Source organism: Verticillium dahliae, genomic scaffold, assembly GCF_000150675.1.
Source record: "Verticillium dahliae VdLs.17 supercont1.20 genomic scaffold, whole genome shotgun sequence".
NCBI classification, from domain to species: Eukaryota; Fungi; Ascomycota; class Sordariomycetes; order Glomerellales; family Plectosphaerellaceae; genus Verticillium; species Verticillium dahliae.
The window spans coordinates 142,847-165,529 of NW_009276967.1; the positions used below are offsets into that span (position 1 = coordinate 142,847).

At 57.1% G+C, this 22,683-nt stretch overlaps 8 protein-coding genes across 8 annotated transcripts in view; 2 read left to right on the top strand and 6 right to left on the bottom strand.

Annotated features, from left to right (window-relative positions):
- VDAG_08340 (cholesterol oxidase) overlaps positions 1–3,965 on the top strand; it is a gene marked incomplete at its 5' end in the record, with an annotated part of 4,700 nt that extends 735 nt beyond the window's left edge. The window contains 5 exons of the mRNA XM_009660065.1: positions 89–205; positions 277–832; positions 888–1,225; positions 1,279–1,468; positions 1,524–3,965. Of these exons, the coding sequence (XP_009658360.1) occupies positions 89–205; positions 277–832; positions 888–1,225; positions 1,279–1,468; positions 1,524–3,759 (3,437 nt within the window). The 3' untranslated portion in view covers positions 3,760–3,965. The remainder of the gene's footprint in view (positions 1–88; positions 206–276; positions 833–887; positions 1,226–1,278; positions 1,469–1,523) is intronic.
- A 396-nt stretch (positions 3,966–4,361) lies between these two features.
- On the bottom strand, positions 4,362–6,436 carry VDAG_08341 (alpha-L-rhamnosidase A; the record flags this gene model as incomplete). Its single annotated transcript, XM_009660066.1, has 2 exons — positions 4,362–6,054; positions 6,123–6,436. The coding sequence occupies 2 exons, from the start codon at positions 6,434–6,436 to the stop codon at positions 4,362–4,364; spliced, it is 2,007 nt and encodes a 668-aa protein (XP_009658361.1).
- A 503-nt stretch (positions 6,437–6,939) lies between these two features.
- VDAG_08342 (DNA polymerase delta catalytic subunit) lies at positions 6,940–10,375 on the bottom strand (the record flags this gene model as incomplete). The annotated part of the gene is made up of 3 exons (XM_009660067.1): positions 6,940–7,681; positions 7,748–9,561; positions 9,617–10,375. The coding sequence occupies 3 exons, from the start codon at positions 10,373–10,375 to the stop codon at positions 6,940–6,942; spliced, it is 3,315 nt and encodes a 1,104-aa protein (XP_009658362.1).
- Positions 10,376–10,919: 544 nt separating this feature from the next.
- On the bottom strand, positions 10,920–12,756 carry VDAG_08343 (rhomboid family membrane protein; the record flags this gene model as incomplete). The annotated part of the gene is made up of 3 exons (XM_009660068.1): positions 10,920–11,015; positions 11,076–12,010; positions 12,084–12,756. 3 exons carry the CDS (start codon positions 12,754–12,756, stop codon positions 10,920–10,922), a joined length of 1,704 nt encoding a protein of 567 aa, XP_009658363.1.
- A 1,850-nt stretch (positions 12,757–14,606) lies between these two features.
- Positions 14,607–15,149, bottom strand: VDAG_08344 (uncharacterized protein; the record flags this gene model as incomplete). Its single annotated transcript, XM_009660069.1, has 1 exon — positions 14,607–15,149. The coding sequence occupies one exon, from the start codon at positions 15,147–15,149 to the stop codon at positions 14,607–14,609; it is 543 nt and encodes a 180-aa protein (XP_009658364.1).
- A 997-nt stretch (positions 15,150–16,146) lies between these two features.
- On the bottom strand, positions 16,147–17,494 carry VDAG_08345 (phosphoribosylamine-glycine ligase; the record flags this gene model as incomplete). Its single annotated transcript, XM_009660070.1, has 5 exons — positions 16,147–16,232; positions 16,295–16,431; positions 16,472–16,705; positions 16,750–17,108; positions 17,236–17,494. 3 exons carry the CDS (start codon positions 17,492–17,494, stop codon positions 16,538–16,540), a joined length of 786 nt encoding a protein of 261 aa, XP_009658365.1. The 3' UTR covers positions 16,147–16,232; positions 16,295–16,431; positions 16,472–16,537.
- Positions 17,495–17,998: 504 nt separating this feature from the next.
- On the bottom strand, positions 17,999–19,564 carry VDAG_08346 (lysophospholipase; the record flags this gene model as incomplete). Its single annotated transcript, XM_009660071.1, has 1 exon — positions 17,999–19,564. One exon carries the CDS (start codon positions 19,562–19,564, stop codon positions 17,999–18,001), a length of 1,566 nt encoding a protein of 521 aa, XP_009658366.1.
- Positions 19,565–21,181: 1,617 nt separating this feature from the next.
- Positions 21,182–22,672, top strand: VDAG_08347 (serine/threonine-protein kinase BUR1; the record flags this gene model as incomplete). Its single annotated transcript, XM_009660072.1, has 4 exons — positions 21,182–21,327; positions 21,394–21,662; positions 21,728–22,130; positions 22,180–22,672. The coding sequence occupies 4 exons, from the start codon at positions 21,182–21,184 to the stop codon at positions 22,670–22,672; spliced, it is 1,311 nt and encodes a 436-aa protein (XP_009658367.1).
- Between the last annotated feature and the right edge of the window lie 11 nt (positions 22,673–22,683).

Below are 22,683 nucleotides of genomic sequence, written 5' to 3' on the forward strand. Positions count from 1 at the left end.
GGCAGGGGATTGAACACGGTTGTTTGCAATGGTATGTTATCCTCTCTCTCACTCAACCATCTATCGCGTCTGCTTACTGGCTTCATAGCCCTCGGCGGTACGAGTCTGATGAACGCCAATGTCTTCCTGGAGGCAGACAAGGAGACATTGTCTATGCCGGTCTGGCCTGAGGAAATCAGGAAGGACCCTAGCAGCCTCGATAAATGTAAGTCTACTCGGGGCCTCGACAGTCATGTCCATCTACCCCTTGACCGGCACAAGCTGATAGATCTGCAGACTATGATTGGGCCCGAAAAGTGCTCGAACCAATGCCATATCCCGACGACTGGCCCGAACTGCCCAAGGTCCAGCTTCTGAAGAAACAGGCCGAAGCCCTCGGCATGGCTGACAAGTTCAAAATGGTGCCCCAAACGACGCGATTTCGCAACGGCCCTAATAGCACCGGCGTTGAAATGGCGCCCTCTGCTTTGACGGGACAAGATTGCACGGGTGTGAATGATGGATCCAAGAACTCGACTCTCGTCACATACTTGGCTGATGCTTGGAACTGGGGTGCCGAGATGTTCTGCGAATGTGAGGTCCGTTACATCAAGAAGGCTGAGGGCCGAGAGGGCTACATCATCTACTTTGCTTGGCATGGCCGGAACAGGGGCCACTTCAAGGCGAACCTTCATGACGACCTCATGTGGGTGCACGCCAAGGAGTGTGTCTTTCTCGGCGCCGGCTCAGTGGGAACAACGGAAATCCTCCTTCGAAGCAAGGAGATGGGTCTGCCCATGAGTGACCGTGTCGGACAGAACATGAGCGGCAACGGCGATATGCTAGCTTTTGGGTTGGTGTCGCCGCCTTTCTTTCCCACCGGCCTCCCTTAACTAACTTTATGCTAGATACAACACCGACTACGAAGCCAACGCCATTGGCAAGCCCTTCCCCAACCCTTATAACCCCATTGGGCCGACCATCAACTCCATCATTGACGATCGCGCGGGTCACGAGAATCCGCTTGACGGCTATGTCATTGAGGAGGGCGCCATCCCTCGCGCCCTGGCCCCCTTCCTCCAGACCCTCCTGGAGATGATGCCCGGCAACCAGGCCCCTACTGGCGAGTCTTTCAGCGAGAAGGTTCGCTCGAGTCTCGCAAACTACAAGAGTCGTTTTCTGGGGCCCTACGCCCAAGGCGGTGCTCTGGATAACACCCAAGTATACCTGGTCATGTCACATGACAGTGAGTGTGTCTCGAACCGAACGTCTCCGACCTGCGACTAACACCCGTTAAAGGTAGCCAAGCCATGTTGACTCTAAAGGACGACAAGCCTGTGCTGGAATTCCTCGGCGTAGGCCGCAGCGACCAGGTCAAGAAGCTGCATGATCTCCTCAGCAAGGCGACGCAGGCTGTGGGCGGCACATTCGTACACAACCCATTCTATGCCTTGATGGGCAACCAGCAGGTCACCGTTCACCCCATTGGGTATGTTGCGTGAAAGGCACTCTGGTTATGGACTCGTGCTAACATAAATTGACAGCGGTGCTTGCATGGCACGTGATGGCAGCCCCGAGACGGGCGTGACGACACACGCTGGCGTTGTCTTCACCGGAGAAGATGAGGAAACCCACGACGGCCTCATTATCACAGATGCTTCCGTCATTCCCGCCGCTCTCGGTGTCAATCCTTTCGCCACCATCACTGCCCTCGCTGAACGCTCAGTTGATCACTTCATCCGCAGGAAAAACCTCAAGATCCACGAAAAACGCAATGGCATCATTGATCTCTTTGGCGAGCCAAAATATTCACCCCAGAAGATGAAGAAAGCAAAGCTTGATGCGGAAGCGCTGGAGATCAAGGAGGCAAGCTCCAAGATTTCACGCGCCATGGTTTCGAATGCCGCTGGTTTTGGCTTCACCGAGGTCATGTCTGGCTTCGTGCACCGCGACACTGGACTCACCGGCGACAAGCGTAGCACCTACGAGTTGGCGTACCGAACGGCCAAAAGCCTCTGCGAAAGCGCACGCTTCTTCCTCAGCGTACAAGCATTCAACACGAGGTCGACCATTCAGGAGCCCGACCACTCGGCAATGCTGACCGGCACTTTTGTCTGCCCTGCCATCTCGGGCTCACCGTTCATGGTACAACGAGGAGATTTCAATCTCTTCATCCTTGACCAGAAGGCACCAGGGACGCGCAACATGACCTATGACTTTGACATGCGCGGCATTGATGGCAGGACACTGCACTTCCACGGCTACAAAGTTGTCGACTCGTCCGTGGCACTGGCTCCGTTCCAGTTCTGGAGGGCTACCAGCACCCTGTACGTGACTATCCTGGAGCCGTGTCACGACCTTGATACGGCAGAAAACTGCGAGGAGCCGTGGCGACTCGGCAAAGTCGTGGCCAAGGGCATCATGCATATCCAGCCTTCCGACTTTTTCTCGCAGATCATGACAATGACTCCTACGGGGAGCAGCCTCTTGAAGAAGGCCTACAGCGCGGCCAGCTTCCTCACGTACTTCACTCGCAAGTCTCTCTCGCTCTTCCTAGGGCCGTTCACGCCACTGCAATACCCTAGTGTGAGCTACAATGGCTACGTCAACGATACGCCGACCGACGCGTCCTTTGTCATTGTAGCACAGGACAATGTCAAGACAAAGATGCACATGTGGGAGTCGACAAACTCTGACCTCGAGACGAAGAACCTGATCATGATACCTGGAGCGGCAGTGGACCACCAGATCTACGCGCTGCCCACGATCCAATACAACGCGGTCAACTACTTCACGCGGGCTGGCTACCGGGTCTTCATTCCCGTACATCGCATCGGACAGCTGATGGTAGCGCAGAACAACTGGACGACGTATGACGCTCGTCTGGACCTTCGCGCTTGCCTCGAGTATATCCGGGAGAACTATGCTGACGGCAATGCCGAGGGCAACAAAATCTATGCCATCGCGCACTGCATGGGCAGCGTGGCCTTTTCCACCGGCCTTTTGGACGGAACTATCCCGAGCGACTGGATCCTCGGTATTACAGCCAGCCAGGTCTTCATGAACCCGCTGTGGAGTAGGTTGAACTCTGCCAAGGCCCTCGTGGGACCGGTATCTCTGGACAGAGCCTACAGGACGGTGCTCGGCAGTTGGTTCTCTTGCAGCACCGCAAAGGACGATAGCTTCTTCCAGCGCATGCTCAATGAGGTCTTGCGCTTCTACCCAGAGGAGCGCGCCGAGATTTGCAACAACGCCAGCTGTCACCGGTGCACGCTCGTGTTTGGGCGTTGCTGGAACCACCGAAACCTCAATGAGGCGACGCATCGGCAGATCGACCGGTTCTTTGGCGGTGTCAACATGACGCAACTGCATCTTCTCATGAAACAAGGCCTCGACGGCCACGTCATGACGAACGGCCCGCTGTTCCAGCGCCTCACGACTGACCGGAATATCCGTCGCCTCAGAGGCATCCCGTTCCTGCTCTTCGTGGGCCGTGACAACGCCGTCTTGACACCGGAAGCGACAGAGCGGACGTATGAGACACTGTGCGATGTGTTCGGATCCAGCGGCGGCAACCCCGATGATGGCATCCAGTACCGGAGACGCGTGGTCCCTGACTACGGACATCTGGACTGCTGGATGGGACGCAACGCATGGAAGGATGTGTACCCATTTGTGAGGGAAGAGGTGGACCGTGTTGTCAGGGGTGGATCTTACAGGTTTGAGGAGCCTGATGACCGATTTTTGGCCATGACGGAGAGTGGTGAACTACTGTATTAGGTAGGCGTTTTGGATACATCGATCTTTGGTTGTACAGGTACAGCTGGGGTGGACAACATGTGGGCAAGGCGAGGCGGTCAATGGTTCTGGCTGCGGACAGGAGTTTAGGGGTTCACTGACGTTCAAATCACGTGTATGGGTAGGATGCCAGAAGGCGTTGGTTGAGGTATTCAAGACTAGAGAATGATATCTGACTTTGCCTTGTTACTTTTATGTCTACGCGTGTCATGGGAATCATGTGTTGCTCCTCGCCTTTATGTATGAACTATCGTTATGGCAGGGCAGTAAACGCCTTGTCGTACACCAGCCGCATGTCATTCCGGTAGAGAAAGACCTGAAGGTACCACTCCTCCTCGCAATCGGCCTCGGTCCTCCGCCCAGGCGATACATCAAGCTCCTCCACCGGCGGCGCAGAACCAACACGATCCTCCCACACGATGAAAGCCACAGTCTTGCCTCCGCTGAACTCAATCCCAGGCCGGTCGTCATCCCACACAAACCCGCCCACTGTACCCCCGGGCGCCGTCATCTCAACAACCTGCCCACCTCCCCTGGTGACGCCCCCCCTTCGGTCCACAGCCACGACCCTCGCGACCCGGACCTCAAACAGGCCCCTCGCCGTCGCGAACCCGCCACGGACCCAGCCCAGCCACGGCGTGAGCCGCGGCCGCACGGTCCACGCCCCGCCGCCCGGCGCCGCCACGACAGCGCCCAGCACGTGCTCCGTCAGGAACCCCGTGGGGCCCGCGGCGCCGGCGGCACAGTGCGACATGCGCGCGTCGTCGGGCGGCCGCGCGCGGCCCCCGGCCGTCGACGGCGACGCCCGCGGCGAGGGTGCTGTTTGTGAACCCCGGCGCGTCGAGGAGGTGGGCCCAGTGGCGCAGGAGGAGGGCGACGGCGGCGGCGGGACGGCGCGCGGCGGCGTGGGCGGCTAGCTCGAGGGAGGAGGCGAGCGGCGAGAGGAGGCCGGGGGTTTCGGGGGCTGGCGCGCCGGCGGGGAGCCAGCGCGCGCTGAGGGCGCGGGAGACGGAGGAGGAGGAGGAGGAGGAAGAGGATGGATGGGCGGCGGCGCCGGCGATAAGGGCCCAGGCGTTGCCGGCTTGCGGGGCGAGGTGGTCGGGGTCGGGGCAGCGGCGGGACTCGACGAGGTTCGCTGCGTGGAGATGGGTCGTCGGGCAGTAGAGCGACTGGATGCCCTTGTGGAGGGCGGCGCGGGCGGCGGCCCAGAGGTAGTCGTCGGGACGGTGCGTGGTGCCGTCGTTGTTGTCGCCGAGCCAGCGTGCGAGGGTCATGGTCCTGTCGAGGACGACGGAGAGCAGGGCGCTTGCTTCGAGGCTGTGGCCTTGTTGCCCGGGGAGGAGGTTCGTGTTGCTGTCGATCTTGGCCACGCTGACGTTGACGGCGCGCAGGTACGCTGGCCAGCGGCGCGTGAGCCAGGTCATGTCGCCCGAGAACTTGACGTAGGCGTGGACGCTGAGGAGGGCCTGGAGGTGGTGCGTGTCGAGAAACTCGCCGTTGAAGCCAAAGGGAGGGCCGGCCCGTGGGAGCGAGCCGTCGGCGTACTGGTGCGCGAAGAGCGCATCGAGGGCGTTGCGCACGGCGAGCATGTCATGTGTCGAGACGGCGATGCCGGGCGTGGCAAGGAGCAAATCGATCGGCGAGACGATGCGGTTTCGTTTGGCACCATCAGCGATGACGGTGGTGCCGTTGGCGATGGTAAAGTTGGAGTACCAGGAGCCGGCGGGCGACTTGTTGTTGTCTACGAGACGGTTGTAGTCGATCATGGACGAGCCCTCGCTGGGGTCGAGCGTCGAGAGCTGCAGCGTGTACGCGCCGGCGTACCAGATCCTGTTGAGCAGGTTGCTTGAGCTGAAGAAGTAGCCCGAGTAGGCTCTGCCTTGGGCCTGCGACGGGAAGGCAGTGCAGTCGACCCAGAGGTTCCTGATGGACACCCACGGCGTCGCGTACGGATCTCTGTCTGATTTCCTCCGTTCGACTCCGGGGCTCAGGACGTGTTGCCCGGGCAAAACGTCACGATGCGAAAAGGGGGCCGGACCGCTACCGAGTACGGGGTACACCGGCATCCGAATGGTCAGGTATTTGAAGCCGCCTCGCACAAAGTCCTTTCCGACGCAGACCACTCCAGTCTGGGTTCCAAACTCGATCTGCAGGGGCAGGTCTCCATGCGAACGGTCCGTCGTCGCGTCGGGCAGCTTCCCTGAGAGCAGAGGAGATTCAGAGTAGGAGAGGTAAAGCTCTGGATCGTCGCCCACAGATTCGACGTCGAAGCAAACCCTGTGCCGCCTGTCAGCGATGATGAGTCAAACCCACGGCTTGAGCTCCCCCGCCTCCGTCACACGTACCGGCCGCCAGTGTTCTCGTCAAACTCCAGAGTCAGCAGTCCCTCGGGCCCGATCAATATGCCCTGTCCAGGAACATGGTCGCCTGGTGTGACGGCCCGTGGCGTGGCGGAGCTCGTCGTGACATCGCCAAAGGTGGTCAATATGCGAGCCGGCGTGATGCGCGTCTTATCTGCCGGGGCCTTGATATAACGTTCCCACGGCCCGGGGAAGAGCGTCTCGTCGGGGAGAGCGGCGTAGTCAATGTTCTTGGCTCGCACATCGACTGACGACACGAGAAGGAGAATGAAGGCGGCGAGGCGCCGGATCGTAGCCATGGGGAGACGTTTATGGTGTGGCTGCTCATTCAAGTCACCATCAGAGACAAAGATGGGGAGGTTTCTCTCATGCTTGACTGACTACAGTGGTATGCATCCGAGAGCTGTCGTCATGTGAGAGTGTAACATAGCGACCTGCCTAGTAAGGTAGGTAGATACCGGTTTTGTGGTAAGGCGAAGTACCCCGCGTCATTCCGTCATTGTTCGATCTTCGGCAGCTCCCGCGACCACTCCGCAACCCCTGAACAGCCGCGTGTATGTGTGTGTTTGGGAGAAAGAGAGTGTGTGAGAAAAAGAGAGAGACAGAAAGGGCGTGCGCTGTCACTAGTTGCATCGTCTTCAAGCTGATGTTGAAATGAACTTGTATTTCCCATATTGCAGGCCAAGCTTTGCTGGCGTCCAGACCAGCGCCCATGCCAAACGCCGTCTCGAGTGATACCAGAAACATGCCTGCGCCTCCTCACGCCGAAGTAACCCTTGGGGTTCCTGAGTATGCAACCTCCTTACCAGATGGCCGCCTGGTCGAAATCGAAACGCTTGAGCTCCTTGCCCGCATCCTCCAGATCCTTCTTCGCCTTCATTCGCATGTAGAAAATCGGACAGTCCTTGCTGCTGCAGATGACCTCGCAGTGGATGCTGCCCTGGCACCGCTGACACTGCGTCCAGAGGCGCCCAAAGCGCACCTCGAGGTCAGATACACGGTCCAGCGTCTTCTTGTACAGCTCGCCCACACGCGGCGCGCAGTCTGAGCACACAGCGCCCTCGGCCTCTTGCTTGCTCGTCAGCGGCTTCTTGCAGCCCATGCACGTCTGCGTCTTCTTGGCGAACTTCATGAGACCTCCGACCATGGGCGCCGCCACGGCAATCGTTCGCGTGTGCGCGCCCGTCAGGAGCGAGTTGGCCTTGGTCTCTCCGAGGATCGGCTCGAAGATGCGACCCAGCGGCTTCGCCAGCTGGTTGTCCAGGTAGTACCTCGTGTCGATCGGCACATTGTTCTCCAGCACGAAGATGGGGTCCTCCGACTTTTCATAGTTCTTCGCTCCCGCCGCGCCCTTGATCATGACGTACGCCACACGGTCGCCCAGTCCGGGAGCCGAACCTGCATCGCGCTTCTTCATCCGTTGGGCGAGTTCCACGTGTGCCTGCTTTGCCGAGTAGTCGTCCTTTGTCAGCGCCTTGGTGATGACAAGCTTTGACATGTCCACCTTGTTCTGTAGCAGGTCGGCGATCATGTCTTTGACATATCTGCGAGACAACGTTAGCCTCGGAAACCCCGTGTCTGGGACTCACACATGTGTCTGTGAAACTTACTCTTGCGCGCCTTGGACGTCCTGGTCGATGAGAATCATGCGCAGCACCTTTTCAATGACCGTCTGGACCAACAAGCAGTTGTCTCGACGAACCGTCTCGATACCCTTCGTGTCCATCTTGTCGTACTTCTCCGGCTTGGTCCAGTAGAGACCAGCATAGCGCTTCTTGTTGATGAGCAGGTACGGGAAATAGACCTTTTCAAACTCGAGCTTGATCGGCTTGACAAACTTGGAGGACACAAAGCCGGCGGCTTCCTCGCCCAGCTTCATTGCTTCGGCCAGGTCCTTGGTGCCAAACTTGACCATGACGGAATCCGTGTCACCGTAGATGACCTGCGCGTCGTGCGAATACCCGTTGGCGATGGTGTACTTGGCCTCCACCTCCTCCTTTGTCTTTTCAATCATCTGCCGACCAAAACTTGTGGTACTACTGGCGATTTCCAGACACGGCAGCTTGCCCGTTGTGGCACCCGTGAGACCGTACACCGAGTTGGCGCTAACCTTTAAAGCCAGTTGTCGACCGTTCAGCACAGCCTTCTTGAATGGATCAGTTTCGACTGCGAGCTCGCGCTTGGCCTGCTTTCGGGCAGCCAGCAACTCCTCGAGAATTTGTGCGAGGAGACCCTTTCGTTGCTTGGCTGTAACAAAGGTGTTGCCCGCAGGAGTGACGATGTAATCCTCGTCCTTCTTGAGGCCAAGTTTCTCGATGGCCTTCTTATCTACAATGGTCGTATAACAAAGGTTGTGCGCCTGCATGATACTGGGGTATAGAGATGCGAAATCGAGCGTCGCAATGGGAACGTCATAGTAGCCTCTTGTCGGCTCAATGACCGTTGCACCTTCGTACTGTTCGTCGCTAGCCTCGGACTTCATGTTGGGAATCACCAGCTTCTGCTCCAGCGCCTTGCGGAAAAGCTGACTGATGAACCTCACCTGCTGGCCTCGAGCGAGCAGCATGTTGAACGGAGCGCCTGTGACTCTTGCCATTTCTGTGTAGTTTTCGAGGCAAGAGAGCTTGTCCATGAGGCGTTGTGGCAAGTAGGCGTCCTTCAGACAGTACAGCGCCAGTCGACGTCGCGATTCAGGGGTACCGTTGAAGAGTTCTGTAATCATTGTGTGGTGGACGTCCTCCTTCTGCTCGCCCAAGAATTGGGAGCACACCGAATTGAGCGTATAACTTCGCAGGTGATGATCGCGCTGCACTAGTTGCAGGAGATCGAGCTGCAACCTGCCGTTGGTGTTGGTGCTCTTCGAGTCGCGGTTGCCAATCTGCTTGCTGGAGAAGCTCGTTTCTTTGGCTCTCGAGGGCATACTGGGAATACGGGACCAGTACTCGAAGCCTGCGACCTTGAGATGTTTCGCGCGGTCGAGCAGATACGGGAAATCGAAGTTGGCAATGTTGTATCCGATGATGAGATCCGGGTCGACGCTCTGGAGGAACTTTTGCCACTCCTTCAACATCTTTTCTTCCTTATCGAACTCGAGAACTTGTGTCGCAACAATGGAGCTGGTTGTGTCCAGACAGAACACATTGCGAATGAAGGGCTTCTTCTCTCCGTATCTTGTGACAACGTTTGCGATCTGGATGACGGGGTCGTGGTTCGCCTCTGGGAAAATGCCCTTGCGACCGGCACACTCGATATCAAAGGACAAGATGCGGAGCGGCGCCATCTTTGACCATTCGCCTTCCGGTTTGTGTGCGACAAGGTCAAGATAGCTAATCTCGGCCTCGATCTGGCAGTTGGACTGTCGTAGCGAGCTGGACATCACTTTGTAGGATTTCGCCGGTGCTTCGACCCAGGACATGCCTTGTAGCTATAGTGACGGTCAACACTTGCAGGGGCGAGATTGCATGAGGCGATCAACGTACCTTGCAGTCCACCATGAAGCGCAGGACATATTGGATGTTGTCAAACGTCATCACGCCACCGTCAACGCCCTTCCAGAGGCCCTTCCAGTTGGCATTGCCGGCCTCGATAGTAGACCGCACTTTGCCAATGTGCTTGGGATCGTTCACCGTGATCTTGAGATACGGGTTCTTGACATTGCCCTGGAAGCCATAGATGTTTTCGCGCATGAGAAGGGCCACGGAATGAATGACGGGCTGGTGCTGAGCGACCTGCGTCTCCAGATACGCCCTAAAGTTGTTGCAGTCCTCGGGCTGGAAGGAGACGGGGGCGGCAATGTAGAGATAGTGCTTAAAGTCGGTAACGTGCAGCATGACCGAGTGACCAGCCTCGGTGACGCCAAACAGCTTGACGGTGGCACGGCCTCCATGCAATGTACCCTCCTCAGCCTCGATCTGTTGAAAGACAATGGTGGTCTTTTCAGGGTTGAAGTCGTCGAGCGGCGGTCGCTCCCATGCTTGGTCCTTCTCGCTGTTGTTCTGTTTCAGTTCGGAAATGTCCTGGCTCAGCTTCTCAAGGACTTCGGACTCGAATGCGCTCTTCGGCTGGCTCGAGTTCAGAGGGTTTCTCGGGTTTCTTTGGCTTCCTGCGAAGCGCGTCACGGGTGAGGAGGCAAAGGGCTCGACCTTGCGCTTCTTGGAACCTGGGGACGAGGGGATGTTGCGGCGGGCGTTCGAGGTCTCCCCGAGCACACGTTTTTGGGGCAGCACAGACGTTGCCATGATGAAAGGAAAGAAAGGCTGAAGCCTTCAACAACCAGGAAATCCGAGTATCAACAGTAAGAGCTCAAACACTTCCGGTGCGCATGTTGCGATGGTTATTGAGTGTGATGGGAAATGGTTGTCCGGCCAGAGAGGGGGGTCTGGGTCTGGGGAGGGACAATTTCGTTGACATGCCGTGCTGGGTTCGCGGGTAGCACCTGCTCAGAGACGCGTCAGAGACGTGACGTGAATCGGTCTGTTTAATGGGCGACAGGGGTACGCGATTCATGACTAAGCAGGTTTGCCCCGCAGACGCCGCCCTGTCCAACCGCTTTACAGGTATTGACATCCCTAGCACAATAGCAGCATCCTACTGTCTTGAATTGCACTGGAGATGGAGAGAACGCAGACCTGATGTAGAGTCACAAATTAAAATATAGAACAAGTAATCAATTTCTTATGCCACCCTTGAGCCAACCAAACCGGACGCCGGCGCTAACAGTGCAATTGTGTTCTCAGAATCCAATGGGTCATGATTATTGCAAGCTTGGAACCACCCCAATGTCTAACTGCTACCAGACAGAACATCTCGAGCCATACGTGCAGGGGCATCGATGGTATCGAACTTGAGCTCGCCCATCTCACACCAACCGTTCACGGGCTAGATAGAGAACTAGAGTCAGTGACTTCTTCCTCAGCATTTCAGAAAGGTACAACTTACCAAGCAACTCAGATACTTGCACCAGCTGCAGGTGCTGTGGCTGACGTAAAAGTTGTTGAGCAGAACGATGAAGACAACGATGACGAGAATCAAGGCGGCCGCGCGGACAAGCCACCAGGCCCACCAGAGAGGCTTGCGGCCCTTGAAGAAGCCTGTAGGGTTCTTCACAAATGGCACGGGGCCCGCCTGAGCGCCCTCGCCGTTGACGGTGGCATAAGACGTGTCATAGCCCAGGCGCCTGCGCAGGGAGTTCGGCGAGTGAAGGACACAGATGCCGAGACACAGGCCCATGAGGAAGCCTCCAATATGGGCAAAGTTGTCGAGACCCGGCAGAAGACCAAGGACGAAACAAATAACAACATCCAAGAGCACGAACATGAGATCCTTCACAGGATGGCGGCGGTCTTTCCAAGAGTACGCCAAATCGAGGGCCGTCAGGGCGATGATGCCAAAGAGGGCACCCGAGGCGCCCGTCGAAGCCTCGCCCGTTCCAGCATAATTGGCGCCCATAACATTGCCGAAGATGCCAGCACTAAAGTAGACGAGGAAAAAGCGGACGGGCCCAATGGCCATCTCCATTTCTTTGCCGATGGTCATCTGCAGAAGCATGTTGACTCCGATATGGATAAGACCGGCGTGCAGGAAGATTGGCGTAATGAAGCGGAACCACTGGTTGGGTTCACCCTTCTCGTTGGGGTCCTGGGGGTTGGGGACGCCGCCAAAGCCGCACAGCTCACCGAGGCTGCAGCGGTTCGACTCGTCGTTCTGGTCGTTCGAAGTCGTGTTGGGGCAGGGCCACCAAATGGGCTGTTGAGCTTCCTTGATGGCCTCGACGGTGTGCATGCAGGGCACGTAACGAGCACCCATGTTGATGTTGACGTAGAAAGAGGGGCCAATCATGGGGTTGAAAGAGGGTTTGATCATGATGGGAGAGCCTGTCAGAGTCGCTAATCCTAGGTTAGCACAAGAATCAAGAGCAGAGGCACTGATTGTTTTCCCCCAACATACCATTTCTCACAATCTGACCGATAAACACACCAACTTGCGCGATCGTCAGGATGTAGACGACCCAGGCGATGCGCTTCTTGTCGGCGCCCAGCATCCCCAGCTGGCCGAAGCCGACCCTTCTAGACTTCTTTCGCCCGCTTGAGCCTGGGGCCTCGTACACATGATCGTTCATCTCCACATCCTTGGCTGGCGGCTGATCGTGCGGTAGGTTCGGGTTCTGGCCCTGATTCTGCAGTGGAATGTCGTCGGCGAAGTGTGCCTGCGCTGGGACGGCGGATGCTGGTGAAGGCGAGGAGTTGTAGGGCTGCGGCTGCTGCTGCTGCTGCTGCTGACCGTAGTAGGCCGTGTCAAGGTTGCCGTAGGGGCCGGCCTGTTGGCGCGGCATATTGTTGTTGTTGTAGGCGTTGTGGCGGAAGCCGTTCTGTGTCGAGTCTGTCGGGTAGGCCGGGTCGTCAAAGACGGTGTCGAAGGGGGAGACGGTGTCGGCGCGATGCGGTTGGCTGTTGCTGCTGGGCGCGGCATACGTCGAGGCGGAAGAGTAGGGAGGCGCGGGCGTCGACGCTATCGACGGCGTGTAGGTGCCCTGAGCGTGAGCGTGTCCGTAGTAGGGAGACTGCGAGGCGCCACCGGGAGATGGCGGACGATTGCCATGGTAATAGTCGTTGGAGGCCATATCGTGACTTATGTGTGGTTGCTTCTCCGAAAACAAGCGACAAACAGCGAGCGACGTGTTCAATGCGAACCAGGACGATGGTCGGACGTCGTCCAGGAAATTTCGCTTGTAAAGCAAGGGGAAAGAGCCTGGGTGGGCGGAGGGATTAGAGGCACGGGGTCTTGAAGGGGAAATAAGGCGTGGAGGTGCGTCCGGGAATGCAAAGAAGCTAAAAGGTGTAGTGATGGTCGGGTGCCTGAAGAGGGACAAGGCACGGGCAGGGCGGGCAAGAATACGGGGTCTTTTCCAGAGCGCAGGTGCTAGGTTCCCCAGTTGTGACGTCGAAGTGTCCTAGGTCGCCCAGGGGCCAACGTGGCGCGGTATGTTGACTTCTCTCGATGGGGCCCGAGTGCAGGCTGACGACGCTGGTGGAGTTACTTCTTCCTGTTAGGTTTTTTTTCTTTTGGTTTGACTCTGGAAGTTTCTGCTATGAGGTAGGAAGAGGCAGAAAGAGAAACCAGGAGAGAAAGGATGCTCTGGACGGGTAAGAAGCATGATTGTCCGAGACCTGATCGTTTGTGGTCTGCCTGCTAGGTACCTAGGTACCTACCTAGGTAAGGTAGGTCGGTATCGCGTCTACGTGAAGTGGCTGGCGACGCCGGAGGGCTGTGCAGGCAGTTGGGTGCCTCTGGCTCAGACTTGGGTGCTCTTTAGTGGCTGCACATGCCAAGCGGCTTCTAAAAGTGGCACACAAACGGGAAAGCCAGAAGCCTCAGCCAGTGAGATGGCGCCGCTAGCTATGCACATGTATGCCGGTGGAGGTGCGACCGCCAGCCGCGAGTTTCAGATGCTTCATTATGCACCCTGACATTCTGCATCAACTGGCGAGTCAGGACCCAGCACCGCCCGCCGCATCGCATGAAGACTACCTCCCTCTGCCTGCCTGCCTGCCTGCCTGCCTGCCTGCCTGCCTGCCTTACCTTACACCGACATGATATATATCACCGAACCAGTGGCCACCCGTTTGCCCGTTGATCGCCGCCCTGCCCTCCCTCGCCTGGCCTCCCATTTGAGCGAGCAAGCGGTCGGCTCGTCCACGGCCATGTCCACAGCGGTTGCACCACCGGACATCCCTTCTCGGCGAACCCACAGTGGCTGGCTTGGCCACACAAGGACAGATCAGTGGGCGGACCCCACCATCCCAGGTCCCTGGAGGTACCCTTCGACTACCTACCTAGGTACCTACCTAAGGTAGGTAACTGCAGAGGCAAAGAGGCTCAGCACGCGTCTCTCGGCATCGGCAATGCTAGCACAGCTGCCCGTGGCGCAGCATGCACAGCAGACGCACCACGCACCTGTACCGATGGAGCAACGGGCTTGTCAGGCTGCCTTGGGATTGCGACAAACTCGAGATTACGAGAATTGACGCTCCGTGTTGATTCGTTGCCTTCAGAATCGAATGCCGGGTGGACCATCGCACTATTGATCGCCCTCGCAACCTCTCCACATCTGTTGCTATTCTGGAATCCCACATCTGTCTTGTCAAAAACGTCCACGGCATTCGTCCCGGGATGTGCCGTAATGGCAATCCACAATGACACGCACTTTGGTCTGGAGCAGAGATCGTGTGACTGACAGCATCACGTATCCCTTTGCAATGAGCAGCGCGTCCTCAATACTGATACCTAGGCACGCAGAGCTTTGCTGGCAAGTCTGATATCATTATAGCATTATAGAGGAGATTCTTGATCGTGGTCCTTACAGCATGAGCACCGAAAGCTCTACCGACCTTTTCCCGTGTCATTTTACAGGTGGTTGTACAACAGCCGTCGAGGCCGGCCTCCTGCTCCATCGCAAGACACGCCGCCGGCTTACGCCTTGTTGCCGTCGTCATCCTTCTTCGTATCGTCGCTCTTGCCCGAGATGACCTCACTGATCTGGCCCATGATAATCCCGCTGAGCCCCTGTCCCTCTTCAAGTGCCGTCTGGTGCTCCTCGGCTCGTTTCTTGTTCCAGGACTCCTCCGTCTCGTTGCCGTACCACAGCCTCTGCAGCGCGTTCCGCTTCGCCAGCTCCTGCTGCCGCAAACCCTCCTCCGTGAGCCCCTCGCGTCGCATCTTCTCCTCGCGCAGCCGCCTTTGCGTCTCCTGCGCCGCCGGCGGCAGCTCGTTCGTCGTCAGCCGCTCGAAGCGCTTGCCCACGCGGTCGTAGATGGACTGGCCCGTCCAGTCGTATGCCAACTGGGACGTCGACATGGAAAATGTTGTCGTCAGCAGGAAGAACCGCCAATCCACGCGCCGCGGGGGCAGCAGCATGATGATGGGTGAGATGACGGCGCCCGCAATGGCGGCGTTGTGGATGAGGGGCGGTGTCGACGGCTTGCCGCTGGCGGCTGGTTGTGCTTGCTCGGCCATTTTGACGATGTGGATCTGCCGAATGAAGATGTCGTCGTAGATTCGGATGGGTTTTTTTCTCAATTGCTGTCGGCAGCTTCGCTTTGCTGTGCTCGTGATTTGGATAGCGTGATGCGTCGCAGACAGGGTACCCAGGGAAGCTCTTGGTTTTTTTCCACGACTGATTCTATCTACGGTCCTTATCGGACTGCCTATCAATGACACTCTCTCGGGTCGCGCTGCGTGACCTAACCGAAATGGGCAAGAAGGCCTGCACCCTCTTTTCCACGAGCCCCTTCCAACCTCACGACCTATGTCTGCTGTAATGATTTGGCGATATCATACCAACAAGAACCAAGTCAGAGTGGGACATCAAAAGTCGAAGTTCGAGCTTTGCAGACACTCGATTCCGCGCATGCAGGACCAGGCCTAAAAGTCGCCATCGTGATCCGAACTGGTAGTCAAGCCGGCCATCGAATGCCACGAGAGGGTTAATCTGTCGGCGACGACGCCCATGGCTTTTCTTTCTAATTAGACCGACGACTCGCCGCTTCCTGCTGCCGAAGCGCCCCTCCACTGGCTGGGCTATCTTCTCTCGGTCACGACCTACCTGGCCTATGGCGCCGACTGGAGAGGCATGTGGCACGGTACTGAATGGGTAAGTCATGTCTGGTGTGTGTTTGTGTGTACAGACCGCTTTGCCACGAAGTCATCCATCGGTATTGGCGGTCTGAACCCGAGGTTGCCTCTGCATGCCTTACCATGCGTCTTAACCTTGGCCCTTTTCTGGCGAACTGAATGCAAACATGAAGCCGTATGGCCTTCATCTCACTTCTCATCAGGCATGGTCAATCATTTAAAGACACTCATTGTCAGCAAATCAAGAGTGCCTTGCATCATCCAGTGGCTCCAATAACCAACTGACCTAGAGCCTATGTCCGACCTGTACTGCATTCCTGCAAAAGCGATGTAGCTAACCCTTCGTACGCAGCGCATACCGCCTCTGCAAGACTAGCCCTTACCGCGCCACGGCCAAGACGCGGCCGCCAGCTGTTCGAAGCTCATCGCCAAGTCGAACCATCCCAGCATGGAAGATTTGGACATCTACCTCGATAGTCAGCCAACACGGTCACCAGCCACCAGCCTCGGGCAACAAAACCTCCTACCCTCAGGACCGGCAGCGATGTCGATTCTATCACCTTGCCTGTGCTCGCCGGGATAACCCTCAGAAGCTATAACCACATTCCAGACGTACCCCTGCCGAATGCCCAGGACCTGGCTAGAGAGGCTTCCATTCGTGCAACTCACACAGATGCCTGCCAGGTTGGTGCCTGGCGTCCAACAGCGGAATTAAGGATTGTAACTCCGGACCGCCGGATCGAACATTGTACTCGGGAGCCTTTGGCCCTCTAGGTGTGATCATGACACCTGTGAAGACAATCCCGCGAAAGACATGTCCCGGTTGAACGGCCATCAATCAGTCCCTGCAGAAGCAGAGCGCAGGATACAACAAAGTGCTCCGACATACCGTCAGATTGCAGGCCTTGAAGGGTAGGGACGACAAGGTCCTTCTCCATCTGAGCCATCAGTTCGCGTGATAAAAGTCCACTGGTCCATAAACCCCCATGCCCCTGGTAATCGGACCCTTCGAACCAGCGAATATCCGTTTGTGGTCCCGGACCGGTGGCAACGATCTGAAAGTGTGGCCGTCACAGAATGCGAGGATGCTTATCTCGTCACCCGACAGGAACTCCTCGATGACGACTTCCTGATGCCCAAACTTCTTGTCGACCATCATCTCGTGGAGCTCTCGCTGGGCTTCTTCCTGCGTCTCGGGGAGAACGACGCCTTTCCCGGCAGCAAGACCGGACACCTTGATCACGACGCGGTGGTTGACAGAAGAAAGATAGTCTCTTGCGTGCTCATAGGTGTCAAAGTTGCGGTACTCTGCCGTGGGGATACCGTAACGTCTAATAAAGTCTTTTGCAAACGTCTTTTGACCCCTCCAGCCTTGCGGCAGCTTTCGATGGTGCAAAACAAGGGATGCCGGCTAGCGAACTCGATGGTTGACAGCAGGCTCTACGATCCAGATAGCATAACCACCCACCCTGTTCGAAAACGTCAGCAATGCCCTCGACGACAACGTCGTCAGGACCAGGCAGGACGAGATCAACCGCCAACGTCCGGGCCAAGGCCACGAGGCTCTCGAAGTCGTGCATGTCGGCACGTTCCACGTTGGAAACGTTGGGCGCCGAAGCAGCCGTGCCCCCATTGCCGGGAACGATGAAAACGCGCTGGGCCGTTTGGCAGAGCTTCCACGCCAGAGCGTGCTCGCGGCCCCCCTTTCCGATGAGAAGCACTCGCATAATTGAGAGAGGGTCGGATCAACAACGAGTGGGGTAGAAAATGGTGGTGCTTTGCAAGAGGTATCGAGGCGCTGGCGGCCTGGGGTTGAGTTATGTCGTGTCTGCTTCTGCGGCAGTCGGCACCCGTTCTCGGTGGGTGTAGCCGAAGCTGTTCGACGAGGTTGGGCGAACAAAGTGAGATTCGGGACGCATTCTTAAACTTCCTACGCGGAGTGGTGAGACCATCACAGATGAAAAAAACTTAGGCTCCCTGCCTACCTACTTTGAGGACCGAGATTCAGTTGGCTATGCGGCGGCAGGCGGTCGGTCCATAGATCCCCAGCATTCTTTCTTCGGGCCAAACACCGACCGTACTGATCATTGTTGTAGCAGTCTTGCATACATCTTAAATAGGATGCAGTGGGAACAATATCATGAGCTAAAGTGAAGTCTATCATGTACGCAAAACGCTTTTCCAACCAGTTATCGCCTATCCATACCCCTTTGATTTCTCCCACAGCCCTCTCAGCTCTGAGGTTGAGGCCCTTCCTGAGGCGTGGGCGCGGTGCCCAGTATCGAGGCTTCGTTCTGCCAGAGGTGTGCACCAGCTTCCTTCAGCAGCTGGACGCACTCCTCATTATCCACACGCTGGGCCAGGAAGAGCGGCGTGTTATTGGCCCAGTTTCTGACGTGCACGCTCGCGCCCTTGACCAGCAGCTCCCGCAGGATCTCTGCCCGCCCAACGGCGGCCAAATGCACGGCCGTGTTGCCCGCATAGTCGGCCTTGGTCAGGAGCGGGTGGTGCTCGCCGACGTGGTCCTGCTCCAAGATTTCCTTGACCGTCTTGAGATTCCCGTCGCGAATGGCATAGCCGAGCGCGGTGAAGGCGGTCTCGGCAGAGGATAGACGCGCAATGACGGAATCCAGCGAACTTGGGTGGGAGAAGACGGGCCGCGTCTCGGCCGTCATCTCGCCGCGGATGGAGGCCGACATCCTGGCGCTGACCTCAGCGGTCGTCAGGTTGGGAAGAGCTAGCAGGAAGGAGAGCTTAGTTAGAGCAGCCTCAGTCGTGAGGTCCTGGCCAAAGATGACACCTGCGCGACCCAGGTCGGTGCCCGGGCCGTAGACGGGGGAGACGAAGCCGTCGAGACACTGGCTGACATTGACTACGACGATGCCGCGGTCGACCGCGGCCTTGATAACCTTGGTGAGGCTGCCATCCACACCACCAGGGGCGTTGCCCATGCCGAATGTCCGTAGGACCAGGCCTCGAATGTCCGGTCCGCGCAGGACCGAGTCGAGCATCTCGGGCTTGATACCGGGGAAGATGTGAATGCAAGCAACGTGGGCCGTGTCGAGGTGCTGGGTAACCTGGAGCTCGGCAATCTTTGTCGGTCGAAGAACGAGGGGCCAGTTGACGTCGATACCAAGACCGTTCATCTTGGCCAGGGGCTCGCAGTTGGGACTGGCAAAGGCATCAAAGTTGACGGCCGAGTTCTTTGTCGTCCGGTTTCCTCGGAAGAGCTTGTGGTGGAAGAAGAGGCCGACCTCCGGGATGAGGAACGTTCCCGCAATGATGAGAGAGCCTAGGAGGTTGTCCACGGCGTCCGATTGCAGGGCGAAGATTGGCGCTTGAGATCCGGTCAGAATAACGGGCTTGCCGAGGTCTGACATCATGAAGGACAGGGCGGACGCCGTATAAGACAGCGAATCGGTGCCGTGCAGAACGACGAATCCGTCGTACTGACGGTAGTTCTCCCTGATGGTCTGAGCGACTTCGGTCCAGCCGGCGGATGAGATGGAGCTGGAATCCAGCAAGGGCGAAAATTCAAGGACGCCGTAGCGGATGTGACGAGAGTAGGCGCTCGGCGGCGTCCGCAGGCTGTCCAGCATGACCTTCTGGCCGTCTTTGTACGCCTCAAGCTGGGGCGGGTTGGACATGTCGTTGAACGATGGACGAGGTGCCAAAGCAGCTTTGAGGAACCCTCCGATAGGCTGCAGACCGTCGGGTGTTGGCTGCATGCAGATGGTGCCGCCGGTCATGATGACCAGGACCCGAGACTCTGGCAGGATGGACTGAGTGGTCGCCATTGCGTCTGCCGTATCTCGCGACTGTCCCTGTCTCAGTGCAAGATCAAGAGGTTGAGGGCGTGATGTCTTCCAGAGCCAAACCCAAACAAATGTCAGTTGAACCTGCAGATTTGATTTTCTGGTACGGCAAAATGTGCGCTCAGCTCAAGGGGTGGGGGGAGTGACCAGAATGCCGTGATCGGGGTTCCATAGTGTTGGCAAATAGAGGCACAACTCTCTCATTCAAGAGGGTATGGAACTCACCAGGAACCAACTCGGAGTTTGGTTTGTGTCGGTTTGTAAGATAGTCCACTGGGAAATATTAATGCTTCAGTGAGTGGTGTCGACGGCAAATGAAGTCTGGCAGTTCTGGGGAATTCGTTGGCACAAGAGTCTTAAAATTTGTCTGTCATGGCGGTTCGAGCAACGAGAGAATCGTGGTGGTCGGCTGCTCAGTCGAAAGCAGGAAAGTGGGGAAAACAGGACGGCAGATCCGATTCATCATCGTGCCCATCTGGACGCTCTGTGTGTTGTTCCACCAAGGACGAAAACTATGCTTCTCGAAACAAAGGCTCCGCGGCGACGGAGGTACCGACTGATAAGAGTTACGCCGATTTCCTGGCCAGACTGCCGGTGGATCAGCTCCAGGAGGGTCATGCGCTACCAAAAACGACGTGAATCAGTAGTGTCCCGACTCAGGATCACGGAGCCGCTGCCAGGCTCTTCGAAAGCGATGGGGTAATCGTTAAGTAACCGCGGGGAAGAAGGGAGACCACATGTGAGCACGCAGGGCTCCAGACGAGGGGCAAAATAAGCAAGTGAGTGTGATTGGAAGTGTTGAACTGGCTTGTGAAATGAGGGTCGTCGAATTGCGGCGAGCCATCAGGCGTGGAGAGTGCCAGACCAAAAAGGTTCTGGAAATGGTGCAAGCCAGGACGCCGAAAGCTTTAGCCTTTCTTTCGTTTGCTTGTTGTTGCATCAGAAAAAAAATCTTGGAAGGTTGCAGACATGCAGCCGCCAGCAACTCGGCTTGAGCGGCATCTCGGCTCTTTCTCCCAGGGCCTGTTAATCCTCTTCAACTTTTGCATGATGTGGAAGAGGCACGAATCATACCAAGACTCAAGAGACTGGTACTTCGCTGAGCTGAAATGGAAAGGATTCGATCACGCCTTTGACTGCTCTTGCCCACTGACTTCTCGGGCTTGCCAGAGGCGTAAAGAGGAGGAAGGCACGGGTGGAGAGGACGCTCGAGCCACCTAAGGAGGTGAGACAGCGTGCATTGAATGTTTTCTACTTGGATAGGACCTTGCTGGCCCGTGGAGAATACACCCAATTATAAGTACTAGACGTGTACTAGTCATGAGTCCCGATAACGACTATCTTTCTTGCCGCGTCCTTGATGGTTCTCTGGGCCATCTTTTTGCCTGAACCCAACTGACGATTCTTGCTCTCACCATCCACTGACGTACCAGTGCAAACTCGCCATGCCTTGTCACGACAAGCAGGCGTCCCGAACAGATCATATCACTTGAATGTCGACAGAAACCTCAACATAGTACCCTGCGAATGCACTGTCGCGACTTTTGACCCCGATTCCCATCGACCTTGACCGGTAGCGCAAAACGCGGCCAACCCACCATGGAGTCTCCAATGCCCAGCAGCAACGGCGGCTTGTCGCCGCGCTCTTTTGCCATACAACACCAGCGCCCGCGGATCAGCTTTACAGGGTGCTCCAGAATCACCGATTATGAGGTACTCGGCAAGCTTGGCGAGGGTACCTTTGGGTAGGTTTTCTCTGCTTGCCCTTGCTCTTGCCCAAATCGCTCCGCCGCTAACCCTCGTTCGCCCAGCGAGGTTCATCGCGCGCGTTCGCGCAAGACCAACGCTCTCGTCGCGCTGAAGAAGATTATTATGCATAATGAAAAGGATGGCGTAGGTCAAACCCAGTTCATCGCGCGTAGGCCCTGCCAGGCCATGCGTGACGACCCAAGACCACTTGAGGCTGACGACAATCTCCAGTTTCCCATCACCGCGCTCCGAGAGATCAAGCTCTTGAAACTGCTCTCCCATGATAACATCCTCCGTCTCGAAGACATGGCAGTAGAGCACCCCCCTAGATGTAAGGCACCCAACCATGTCACCCGTCGTCCGAGTGCGGGACGCAACGGCTAACAATCCCCCCAGCGAACGATGTGAAACGAAAACGACCAATCATGTACATGGTTACACCTTATATGGACCACGATCTTTCCGGACTCCTCGATAACCCCTCGGTCACATTTACCGAACCCCAAATCAAATGCTACATGTTGCAGCTTCTCGAAGGCCTGCGTTATCTACATGATCAACATATCCTTCACCGAGACATGAAGGCTGCCAATCTGTTGATCAACAACAAAGGAATCCTCCAGATTGCCGATTTTGGTCTGGCGAGACACTACGACGGGCCCACGCCCAAGGCCGGCCAGGGAGGTGGAGATGGCAAGCGGGAGTATACCGGCCTGGTCGTCACCAGATGGTACAGGCCTCCCGAGCTTCTGCTGCACCTGAAGAAATACACGACTGCTATTGACGTCTGGGGTGTTGGGTGAGTTGACAAGAATCCCGCTGCCGATCGCCGTCTAACTTGGGAGTAGTTGCGTGTTTGGTGAGATGCTTACCGGGAAACCTATCCTTTCGGGTGACAGCGACGGCCACCAGCTAGATATCATCTGGGACCTCGTGGGCTCGCCGACACCACAAAACATGCCGCTGTGGAGCACACTTCCTGGCTCCGAGGGGCTGCAACCGCGGTCCCGTCCCGGCAACTTGTCCACGAGGTTCAGGGAACACGGTTCGGCCGCCATCTCGTTGCTCAAGGAGCTTCTAAAGCTGGACTGGAAGACGCGCATCAACGCCATTGATGCGCTGCAGCACTCGTACTTCAAGATGTCGCCTCTGCCGGCCAAGGCGCACGAGCTCCCAACATTTGAGGAGAGCCACGAATTTGACAGGCGCAAGTTTCACGACCGCAAGGCAGCCCTGCCTCCAGCCCCTAAGGGTGGCACGGATGGCATGGGCCCCGAAGCGCATGGCGCGAGCGCCGGTTTCAACACTGGGGACAGCTATGCAAGCGGTCGCAACGGGTGAACGGAGGGCGC